A 12,603-nucleotide genomic window follows, 5' to 3' on the forward strand; every position below is an offset into this window, starting at 1 on the left:
GCTGACCGGAGCCAAAGAGGGTCTAGAATGTCACTGGAAAGCTTCAGCAAAGCTCTTGATCAAGGTTTGCCCTTCATCTGCTCCAGAAAAGAAAGCTGGGCTACCGCAGGGGGTCAGGAGCCAGGAAGGACGAGGAGCGCCTGTTTGGGGCTCTGCTGCTTGGTCCCTCAGGAACTCTGCAACTTCTTCTCTCTTCTCCTTTGCACCTAGATGGTCTTTCCAGACCCCTAGTTGATTACACATGGATTTTCCACTAAAGTTGATGATAAAAACCTCAGATATAAGAACTGCAAGTTTTCAGAAGCAGAAATTCTGGTGAAAACAGTTCCCTCATATTCTTCTTTTTAGCCACAAAGGTGCTTGACATTCCTGAAGTTTATTTTAAAGTCAATGGAAAACAATTATATTTATTTTATAAAATAAATATACAGTCAAAAATAAATAAATATACAGTCAAAAATAAAACTCAGTCAAAGCTGAGTGGGTTATCGTTTTTTAACTCTTTAAAACCAACAGGTGGATACAAACCTATAGTTACTTTAAAAGTATCAATATTTGATTAACCGGGAATTCCCCTTCCTGGACAATTCTAGATGTAAATAACATATTGAGTGGCAGCGACTTACTGTTTCCCAATGATGAAAAAGAATGGACACTGACCTTCCTACTCTGTGCCAGAAACTCTGCCAGGTGCCTTGTGAGTCTTATCTATTCTAATCTCCCCAGGGTCCCCACAAGGAAGGACCCTTATCCTCAATGAACAGATACAGAAACCCGAGTTTCAGAGGTTGAGCCAGGGGCACAGAACTAATGAGACGCTGGGAATGGATTCAAACGGGACGATCTGATGACAACACCCACCTTTGTTCAATTACAGCACACGGCCTTAAGAGTGACAACCAGGCAGGGGAGTCAACTAAAACCAAACATTAGCAAGACCTTTTGAAAGACCTTCCTCCTAGGCCTTTACTTAGAGTCACAATTGTTTTTTGCCAAACTAATAAAAGTCTTTGCAAGGGTCTTGCGATACTATAAAATCCCAGAGACACAGGGAGGAGTTTTGGGTCCCGGGATTGAGGAGACAGGACCCATTCAAGGAAAACAGAGACTTTAACGCTCAGCATCAACAAAACCACAGCCAGTCAATTTTCCCAAGGTGGACCACTTGCCTCTCCAGAAAACCCCACTCTTTCCCAGTAACTTCTAGAAAACATGCTGGGTTTTCATTACCTTCAGAATCTGGTCTCCTTCTTGAAGGCCTTCTTGCTCCGCCGAGGTACCCTCTTGAATGCCGGCCACAAATATCCCAACGTCGTTGCCACCGGCCAGCCGGAGGCCCACACTGTCTCCCTTCTTGAACCTCACCATTTTGGTATTGGGGCTGTAATGGGTTCAGTTTCAGAAAGGAAAGAAGGGAGGTGGGTTTTTTGTAAAGGGGAACCAACATCAGCAGTTGAGATCGGATTTCTTCTATCTGTAGAGTGATTCATAGTTTAAAAAGGTCTCTCTCATTTTTCTCATCTAGTCTACAATCTTATCTTCCTTGGGACTGTGAGACGATCATCAGTAGGCCCACCTTACCAGTGAAGAAGCAGCAGAAATACAGAATGCTTACGTAAGCTCATTCAAGACGAGAAAGCAACAAAGAGCAGAGTTGGGGCTAAATTGCGGCCATCTGCCTGCTGGCTCAGGATTCTTCCAAAGGAAATCCTGCCGCCACCATAGAGCTCTTGTCAAATGGAGACACAGCCTGGGTCTAGGGAAGCAAATCCTACTCCAGGAGCTGCTGCTCCTGACCACCGATGACCCAGGGCCTGTCATTATCAAGTGCATGTCACCGTGCCATGTCTCCCTGCCCTCCACATGCTGGGATCCTCCTGTCATGCAGCCCCGACTGAGACACCGCAGTTCAGCAATATTCCTCCTATCTGGGAGCTGCTGATCTGGAAAACTCAAATATTCTGAATCACATTCTGGAGAAGCAGCCAGATAAGCAGACAGCAGATAAAGTTAACATCACAAAGTTCACCCACTCGACATTTTACTTTTCCTATAAATGATTTCTCTTCCTCATAAACACTGGCAGTAGGGGTTGGTTAAAGGTGGCTGATTATATGCAGAATCACCATCTGTAGTTTAAAAACACCATTCTTCTCAATTTCAGTTATGAAGACAGAGCTGTGTGGAAGAGGAAAGAAAAAAGAGAGAGACTAAAATACATACCCGTATATTGCTTCATCTTCAGGACTAGGACGGGAAAAAGTTCTTGGGGCTGGTTTTGGTTGAGGAGCTGTGGATTAAAAACATCTATCGATGTCAACCTGAACTAATGGGAGTTTGTTCGTATCAAAACAGAAGGATCACAAAATCCACAGAAATTTCCAGTGTGTACCTTACGCTACATATATGTCATCAAATCAAACAAATGAAATAAGTCTTTGAAATAAAGTTTAATTTTGAGGCATTAACAGGAACCAATGGTTTCCCAAAGTAAGTGAGAAGAAAAATGAACCTCCAAAATGCAAGGTGCCTAATTCCATGTACAAGAAGAGAGCATTTTTCATAACTTATAAACCATGTACGATGCTATATTTTCCATGGATAAATATTTATGTGTGTAAAATCATGATGACAACTGTAGGGTGGTGGAGGTGGGGTTAGGCGATGGGGTTGAGATCAGAGACAGGAGACAAAAGAAACTCAACTAATCAAATATGATAAAAAGTGACATGTACTTAGAAATATATATTTGGTCTCTGTCCCCAGTTTCCGATACAGAGCTCCTAAAATCCCTGTAACTTCCAGAGTGACAGGGGTGCCAGGAGCATCTTTTGCTCTAATATGTGCTCTTTGACCCCAGTTCCTAACACAGAACCCTTCATCCCTTGGAATTTCCTGGATGAAAGGAGTGTCTTTGGTTGTAAAGAGATGACTCTCAGCTTCAGGACGGGGAAAGAGCAAGCCATGATCAGAAGCTTCGAACTTTCAGCCCACCGCCCCATCCTCTGGGAGGGGAGAGGGGTTGGAGATGGAGTAAATAATCTATCACGCACAGGACAAAGCCTCCATAAAAACCCATAAATGATAGTGTGTGGAGCGCTTGAGGGTTGGTGAACACACTGAGATACGGGAGGGTGGTGTGCCTGGAGAGGGCGTGGAAGCTCTGTGTCCCTCGCCCCACACCTTCCCCTAGGCATCTCTGCCATTTGGCTGTTCCTGAGTTGGATCCTTTATTTTAAAAAAAATGGCAACAAGGGGCCGGCCCTGTTGCACAGTGGTTAAGTGTGCATGTTCCGCTTCTCAGCGGCCCTGGGGTTCGCCGGTTCGGGTCCTGGGTGCAGACATGGCACCGCTTGGCACGCCATGCTGTGGTAGGTGTCCCACATATAAATTAGAGGAAGATGGGCACGGATGTTAGCTCAGGGCCAGGCTTCCTCAGCAAAAAGAGGAGGACTGGAAGTAGTTAGCTCAGGGCTAATCTTCCTCAAAAAAAAACCAAAAAACAAAAAAACAAAAACCGGCAACAAAGTAAAGCGCTTTCCTGAGTTTTGTCAGCCATTCTAGCAAATTTATCAAACTTGAGGAGGGCGTTGTGGGAACCCCTAGTTTAGAGCCGTTCGGTCAGAAGTACAGGTGGTAACCTGGGAATTTCGATTGACGTCTGACGTGGAGGCATCCTGGGGGACCAAGTCCTTAACCTGTGGGGGTCTGTGCTAACTCCAGCTTGTCAGTGTCAGAACTGAACCGAATTGTAGGACATCCAGTTGGCAACTGGAGAATTCAAGAATTGACAGTTGGGTAGAGGAAAAAACCCACACAACTGGTGCCAGAAGTGTTGTGAGCAGAAACAGTTCAGGTTGGAATCAGGGATGAGAGATAAAAGGATCAAGACTAATCAAATATAACAAAATGTGACCAATCTACTGGCATATAGAAAGAGCTATTCTTCATACTTTTTCAAGATTAAAAGAGAAAGAGACTGGAATGCCTCTTCCATATGAGAATGATTTTTTAAAATAATTTCTCTCTCTCCTTCTAGCCACCCCCTGGAATTTCTAAGCACATACTTCTGAACACAATTGTGGAAAATGAGCCTCACCTGGGGGTTCCTCTTGGTGTCTGGGCTCCTTGCTGGTCTCAACATCCCCGGAGGATTTAAAGGGAGTGGGAGTGGCGCCCATCCTGGACCATCTGTTCTGCATGTCCTCTCTTGAACTTAAGCACATACCATGTTAATGCCTCGCAACATAAGAGATCTGCAAACACTGTGTGTGTGCGCTCACAGTGGCAGGTGCAAGGGGAAATACACATCATCTCACCTTGGCCTTTCCTTCAGCTTTTCGTTTGAGGAATGATAATCATAATCGGAATACTGCTGCTGTCTCTCCTCTGGCGAAAACGATCGGTTTGACTCTATTTCTGAGATATCTAGTTTCAAAAATAAGCAAAGACTGTTCAATAAAATATTTAAGACCTGTACCAGAAATTATACTCTTCTCTGGGTAAGGAAGCGTGGGAAATGGAAGAGAGGCAGGCAGTAAGTGTGCTATTAGTCTAATAGTCTTCACTTGGAAAAACAATCTGAGAGTTTGAAGGGAAAGGCATTAATTAATAAAGAGGAAGCCAAATTCAGAATTTTGTGTGCCTCTTTCATTATACTTTCCATCAAAGCTGCTTCTGAAGAGTCAAAGTTCAATTATTGGATCATATATGTTTATACTCATTTTTACCCACACAGGCCAGTGCTTCTCAAACTTTAATGTGCATAAAAATCACCTGGGATCTGGTTAGAATAAGGCTGTCCTGCAGTGGGGCCTAAGACGCTGCAATTTTATCAGGCTCCGGGATGCTGCTGCTGGGGGGCCTGAGAACCACGCTTTGAACAGCAAGGACATAAACCCTAAGCTCCCAGCAAGCCGGGAACATTTCTCACACTCCACTTGTTTTCCCGCACTGCACTCATGGCAGTCACCAATTGGTTAGACTTTTGATATAATGGAAATTAAACTAAGTTTTAAGGTTTTATAAAGTAATTCTTTTAAAAATCAACGGAGTCTGTTTTCAAACTTGCCAACTTAATATTTTCTAAACTTTCCTGAACAAAGGCAATATTAGATGGTTAAGCAAGAAATATCATGATTACTTATTTTTATTGGTAATTTTTACATGGTTAAAATGTTATCCGACATATAATTCACGTTGGAGAAATGAACATAGCTTCATTAAAGAGGTGACACCGGTTGCTAATCAATGAATACCACAATATGCAGCCATTCTAACTCTTCATTCTAGCGTCTACCTGTCTTAGCTATCCTCCACATTGTCTTCTCTTTGTTGGAAATATTAAAAGCCCCTTTAAAAAAAACCACACGAGAAAGTGCAAGAATGAGCAATTTACAAATGTATGTGGTTAGTTCTTCGAAATGCTCGTACATACATCTTTCACTGAGAAGTTTTGTTTTCAGTGGCCTAAATCAGAGTGCACCGGCAGTTCACAAGGGCACCAGAATTCCATACTGGAAACCTAATTTCAGCAGACACTTTAATAAGAAAATAACAACAAACACTTATCTTTTGGAATTCAAGTTTAAATGAGAGGTTTTTGTCGGAAATATAACTTGTAGCTGGATGGCTATGCTAACTAGAGATGAGACTGCGAAAGCGCAGCCTTCCTTGCGGCCAGCTAAGCTCACGGCCTCCTTTACCTTCTATTTCTGAGTCGCTGTCATTCAAGGACGGGATGTTGATGAGCGTCTGCTTGCTGTCTCTCAACACCACCAGCTGGAGTTTTCCTCTTGACTTTTCTATCAGTTTTCGAGCATCCGTTAAAGACATGTTCTCAGTTACAGTTCCATTTATCTGTGTTTATGAAGAACAGTAATGTTACATGCAATACGACTATTCACAGCGAAATAGAAAATTTGTGTTTTCCCCTTCAAAAAAGGCTTTGCTCAGATATTCAAAATAAACATGGACTTCCGGATGACTGACTGAATAAAAAGAAATTATCCTTTAAATTAAATATAACCTTGCCGGCCTGGATCCAAACACAGGCGTGAGAGAGCTGTAGTGTCCTTAAGTTACTCTGCTAATTTATTTAACTTCCAAGCTCAAGACAATGGTTTGGTTTACTGCTGGAACGTGTTTCCTGACCAGACAGGTTTACAAAAACTATTAAATATTCAGTACTCCTATACCACCAACTCTTGCTCTCATCTTTCCTCAGTTTAGAGAATAAGAGTTTAACCTTTAAATAAACAGGGAAGAAGAAAGTATTCATTGAGGGTTTTTTTGGACTGACATTAAACTATTACAAATCTCCAGGTCTGGTTTTTCTAATAAGATTATGTCACTCTGCTGCTCTCCCCAGCCTTTGCCTCACTGCTGACTCCGGTCCCAACAACATTTCACTGTGTTGGCTCTCGAATGTGGAACTGTAGACTATGAAGCCAAGCATGAGTCCCATTGTCCCCTACCCTCGTGACCCACCTTGAGAATTATGTCCCCTTCGTGCAGGTTGCCATCTTTACTTGCCAGACCCGTTCTGGTCATTTCCTTTATGAAGATCTGACTCCCAAGCCGGAGACCATACTCTAAGAGAAAACACATAAATACACACACGTTTCATCAACTTGTTCAGAAAACTTAGTCTGGTTTTTTAGCACTACTTAAAAATATTTATGAAAACATTAATTTTGCACATGGGATATTCTGTAAGACAACCGGTTTGGATTTGTCAAAAAAGTGTCATAAAAAAACAAAAGAGGCAGAGGGACTATTTGAGATGAAAAGACAAAAAGAACACAATGCATGAAGCTTCACTAGATCCTTGATCCAATGTGGGGCAGAGGTGGCAGGTGGGTTACCTTATGTTAAAGCAACTTTAAAATGAACTGTACTAAAATCTATTAAAAGGGGTATTAATGTTATTTATCTTAAGTGTAGCAATGGCATTACGGTTCTGTCGGAGAATGTTCTTATCCTTGGGAAATATCTGCTGAAATATTTAGGGGTAAAGAATTACGTTGCCTGCAACTTACTTTAAAGTGGTTCCAAAAATTCATGGGGGGAGGGGAGAGAGAGGGAAAGGAGAAAGGAGAAAATGGAAGGAGAAAGAAAACAAATGTAGCAAAATGTTAACAAATGGTAAAACTAGGTGAAAGCTATATGAGTATTTGTTATAGAATTAACATTTTTCAAAATAAAATGTTGGGAAGAAAAAAAAGAACTCAGCCCATCTTAATAGACATGTTCTGCTGACAATGTAGCCGCCTACAGGCAGGCACTGCAAACAGTATACTCTCCGTCTGCAACAATTCAGATTGTGTGGCATTTGGAACTCAAGAAAAGTCAGTGTGCGAAGAAAAGGGGTAAAAAAGCCAGGCAAAGCAATAAATAAAGTTTTTAACCAAAACCAGCATGGCTTCTGGGGCTTAGGGACTTTCAAATGCTCTCAGAAGAAAAAACACTGTATTTACCAAGTATGCATATTTTAAGGTATTTTAAATACTATTCAAACTATCCTGATTTTACTTATTAAAACTAGTAAACCATGTATTTTAAGGATGAATTTTGGTTATTTTAGGAAGCTAACACAACCTAGCAGATTTTAAAAGAGCCACATTCAAATTTTATTATATTGTTATTCTGCACTGAAACTCTTATAACTACAAAACAAAGTAACTTTCTACCATTTAGAAAAGTTATGGAGGCCGGCCCCATGGCCAAGTGGTTAAGTTCGCACAACCCACTTTGGTGACCTGGGGTTCACCGGTTCAGATCCTGGGCCTACACAACATCCATCAAGCCATGCTGTGGAGACATCCCACATAGAACAATTAGAATGACTTGCAACTGGGATACACAACCATGTACTGGGGCTTTGGGGACAAGAAAAAAAAAAGAGGAAGATTGGCAACAGATGTCAACCCAGGGCCAATCTTACTCACCAAAAGAAAGAAAGAAAGAAAAGAAAATTTATAAAGTGGATTTAAAGATGATTTAAATGACACAGTAAGTTAACATGAGATCTTACCACAATGATTAAAAGTGCTGAGGTCCACCCCCTCCCCTTTAGGAAGCTGACAAGAAAGATGGGTAAGACAGCATCTTCTCTCACGGACGACAATTCCCTACTGGTTAAACAGCCTCACAGCCCAGGACCGAAGGCTGAAACACGTTTGAGTGATGACTTCTTTCTCATATGTCAACAATTCCTCTCTCCTGTTAAAAACTGCACTCTTTTTTTTTTTTTTTTTAATATTGGGGGGCAGGGTGTAAAGAGGGGAGTCTAAGGTATTTCTTTTTTTTTTTAAAGATTTTATTTTTTCCTTTTTCTCCCCAAAGCCCTTTGGTACATAGTTGTATATTCTTCGTTGTGGGTCCTTCTAGTTGTGGCATGCGGGACGCCGCCTCAGCATAGCTTGACGAGCAGTGCCATGTTCGCACTAGGATTTGAACCAACGAAACACTGGGCCGCCTGCAGCGGAGCACGTTAACTTAACCACTCGGCCACGGGGCCAGCCCCAAAAACTGCACTCTTACTGGTACGGCTGCAAATAGATTTACTGTGGTGTGCATGGGTATCTCTTAAATGAAGGGGGGAAAAAAATCAGCTGACCAGCTTCTATAAGATTTACCAGCAAGGCTATTTGGTGCCCATGAAACGCAATAGCTGGTCATACGAATGGATCATATTTTTCTTATCAAATGGAGGTCTTACCTACTGCCATATTTCTTTAAAGATTAATTCTTATGCAACTCTAGCCAGAGACAGCTAAGTTATTGTGTAATCTCAGCAAAAGGTGACAAAACTCTTTTAAAAAGTGGAACTCTCTTTTTGCAGGGAAAGATTCGCCCTGAGCTAACATCTGTTGCCGATCTTCCTCTTCTTTCCTTTCCCCTCCCCAAAGCCCCAGTGCATGGTTGTATATCCTAGTTGGAAGTCCTTCTAGTTCTTGTACGTGGGATGCCGCCACAGCATGACAAGTGACTGACAGGTGGTGGGGTTCCAAGACGGGGAAACGAACCCGGGCCCCCGAAGTGGTGAGAGCACTGAACTTCAACTACTAGGCCATCAGGGCTGGCGTGACCTTTTTTTTTTTTTTAAACAAATTCCAAGTTTGAGGAAGAAAAATAGCCCGGGAAGAATAACATGCTGTCTCAGCAAAGGGACGTAAGCCCCTTTTTTCCAGGACAGTATTACTTACACCAGGCATAACTTGGACAGTCTCTCAGAACCAGAAAATGTCTTTTTAAATTACAGGTCACAACCCATTAGTTTGGAAATCCATTTAGTGAGTTACGGCCAGCATTTTTAAATTAAATGTAACAGAACCTCTCAGACTGCATTACACAGAGTGAGTACCGTTCCACAACATTTTTCAAGTTTTTGATATGTAAGTGCATCCATGATTGTTTGCAAGATGTGGTTCGTTCTGTGGCAGGAGGAGAGGGAGGAAAAGGAAGAAGGGGAGGAAGAAGAAAAGTTTGGAAAGCATTGTCTTGGGTAACTCAACAACCTGGGAGGCAAGTCCTATAGAATGGGCATCGGATCTCTCAAATCTTCTTTCTCAAAACTTCTCTACAGTCCGCCTTTTAATCTGGGAGCAGAGGGTTTTTACTCTGCAACTCTTGGGGGTTAATGAATTAATATGTCATGATAAACGGTTATACAGATTCTACAGAATCCTTAAACCTCCTGAGATGCACATTCCTCAGAGACAGTGCAATCTCAACATTGGCCTGCATCTTCTGGAACTGGACTGCAGGTACCCCATTACTCACGTCCTTACATTATTCTTCAGGTATTTCAACAGGAACCTAGTTCTGTAACTCAACTCTTTATGCTCCTCCAGAACTAAAGAAAGCAAAGCCCCTCATCTGATAGGCCATTTACTATGCAAAATCTAAACCTAAAAAGCAAGAAGCTTTTCACTTTGCAGTCTCAGGTATGCCCTTCATCTTTTTTCCTCTAAGAAGTAGAACAATTAGGAAACATGACGAGATAAAAGGTAAGTTACAAGGAACTTGAAAAGTTGGAAGCCAAGAATGGACGCAAGGAACATCTCAACACGGGGCTCTAAAGCCCTGCTCATTCATCTACTTATTTCCTATCATCTATTTCCAGGAGATACAGCCTGAGTTCTAGCTCCAACACTTACTTACTGGCTTCAAAACACAGGCAACTCACTTCCCCTGAGTATCAGAATCCTCACTAAACTGTAGGTGCAACTAGATCTCTAGCTGCTGCACGGGGCTTTAGTGAATTCCGGATGTGACTAAGTATGTGCAAACGCTGCCAGAAGTAACACAGGATGGCCAGATGCCCCCTCTTGCACGGCTGTACCAAAAACCTCTCTGCATCTGTATTCCCACCTGAGAGACAAGAATGAAGTCTCCCACCTCCCACAGAGGGCCCTGGTGAGGACTCAATAAGATAATATTCAGCATAGGCCCTGGCAAAGAGCAAAAAGTCAAAATCGGTATTGTCCTTGATCAATTTAAGCTGCACCAGGCTCACCAGGAGAGCTTGTTAACACAGACTCCGGGGGCCCACCCCAGGGTCTGACCAGTGGGGCTGGGGCCTGAGAATCTGCATTTCTAACAAGGGCCCAGGCGATAACTTAGCTGCTTTGAGAACCACTGTACTAGTAGCTTAAGGTCAAATTTCTGCAGACTGGCTCTGCCGCTGACACACAACTACGTGCAAGTCAATGAACTCTGTGCCTCGCTTTCCTTGTCTATAAAGCGAAGCTCTAAGAGGAATTCCATCGTCAGGTGGTTGTGAGGATGAAATGAGCTAACAGTGCAAAGCACTCGGGTCACTGCTCAGCACACAGTCAGCGACATGCAGGAGTTAGCTGTTAGTATTATAACAACAGCGCTTTTCTTCATCAAGCATGACTACCTTCATTTGCTTTGCTTTTCATCAGCAGGACACCGATGGGCCTGTCCGCATCCAGCCGGTCTGGTCGCCCCCTGGGGTCGGGGCTGGGGCTGCGGGAGCGCAGGTGCTCGCGGCTGCGGCTCCGGGACCCCTCGTAGCGGGCATCGGGCTGGGCCCTGCGGCTGTACCCCACCTCGGGGCTGTAGGCCCGCTTGTAGGCCTCATCAATGCCCCATCCGCGGCTGCGCTCTCGTGCTCGCTCGTAGTCATCGTGGTCCAGGCCCCGCTCCAGGCTCCGGCCGCGGCTGCGCTCTCGCGCTCGCCCGTAGTCGTCGTGGTCCAAGCCGCGCTCCAGGCTCCGGCCGCGGCTCCGGTCCCGCTCCCGGCTCCGGGCCCGTTCGTGGGGGTGCCCCCTCTCCGGGCTGTCCTCGAAGCTGCGGCTGCGCCCACCGCGGCTGCTGGGCCGGCTCCTCTCACTGTATCCGCTGTGGGCACTTCTGCCATCAAAGTCGTCCATCACTTCAAAAGCCCGGTCATCCTCATCCAGCGGACGGCTGCCCTGCGGCGGAGCCAGCTGGACCCTCCGGGGCCTCTTGACCACCTGTCAACAAAACGAACACAGCGGAGACACAGGACAATCACAATGAAACAGAATGCAGTGGTCAAGAGTCCTGGTTCTCTTTCGAGTAAAACCCTATGTCCCCGCCTACTCACTTCGCCTCCGGTTCCTCTATCTGGAAAACGGACCATAAACACTTCACATGGTTGTGACTAAAATACGACAACAATGAGTATAAACCTCTGAGCACAGTGCCTCCAAAATCTGCTTCTACTCAGAGTGTGAAAATCACCAATGGACTTTAAATCACTAAGTTATAAAAATGAAAACCCAGCAAGTGAGACATTCTATTCTAGTCTATGACTGCCTGGAGTCTTCCAAAAGTCAACGTCATTAAAAAAGGAGGCAGAGGGCGAGGCAGGGGAAAGAGGGACCCTTCTAGATTGAAAAAAGACTGAAGAGATAAGGACCAAATGCAACGAGTGAACTTTGATTGGATCTTGGATGGGGAAGAAAAAAGTCAAAGACATCTTGGGATATGGACTGGATATTAGATGATACCACAGAGTTATTACTAATTTTCTTAGGAAAATTACAGTTATGGAGAAGGATGTCCTTAGTTAGGAGATGCATGCTGAAGTAAGACTCAACTGGCATGTCTGTAATTTCCCTCCAAATGGTTCACTAAACATACGTACAGTGTTTGTACACATACAAAGAAAGATCAAATAAAGATGGCAGAATATTAACACTGTAAAAAATGTGTTTATTTTACTAGTCTGTGAACTTTTTTCTTTTTGTTTGAAAATTTTCATAATATAAGGTTGAAAACAAAATTAAACACCACATCCCCGGTGCAGCCCCCTAGCAGCACCCTTAAATACCCTGTCTTCCAATGCTCACTTCGTGTGTCCACCTGCCCCAGTCAGCACAGACCCGCTCCAGGGCCGGACGGCATCTGGCTCATAGCTGATCCTCAACCAATGTTTGCTGAATGAGTGAGTGAGTGAATAATGAATGAATGCGATAGACAGCCTCTGTCTCCTAAGGAACTCCAGTCTATTAAGATGTAACAGATCTTGTTTGTGCCTTTTTTACAAACGAGCTTTTGAGCTGAAAATTTTTTTCTAAATTAATACTATTTTACTATTGTTCA

General features: G+C 43.6%; 1 protein-coding gene across 6 annotated transcripts in view; it reads right to left on the reverse strand.

Moving 5' to 3' along the window:
- The window catches only part of TJP2 (tight junction protein 2), a 111,642-nt gene that overhangs the window by 17,490 nt on the left and 81,549 nt on the right, over positions 1–12,603 (reverse strand). For all 6 annotated transcript variants that reach the window (XM_046663837.1, XM_046663836.1, XM_046663834.1 and 3 more), the window contains 7 exons: positions 10,910–11,489; positions 6,490–6,593; positions 5,706–5,859; positions 4,320–4,428; positions 4,100–4,215; positions 2,224–2,290; positions 1,231–1,381 (listed from right to left, as the gene is read on the reverse strand). In XM_046663837.1, coding sequence (XP_046519793.1) covers positions 1,231–1,381; positions 2,224–2,290; positions 4,100–4,215; positions 4,320–4,428; positions 5,706–5,859; positions 6,490–6,593; positions 10,910–11,489 — 1,281 coding nt within the window. The remainder of the gene's footprint in view (positions 1–1,230; positions 1,382–2,223; positions 2,291–4,099; positions 4,216–4,319; positions 4,429–5,705; positions 5,860–6,489; positions 6,594–10,909; positions 11,490–12,603) is intronic.

Source organism: Equus quagga, chromosome 6 (assembly GCF_021613505.1).
Source record: "Equus quagga isolate Etosha38 chromosome 6, UCLA_HA_Equagga_1.0, whole genome shotgun sequence".
Lineage (NCBI taxonomy): Eukaryota > Metazoa > Chordata > Mammalia > Perissodactyla > Equidae > Equus > Equus quagga.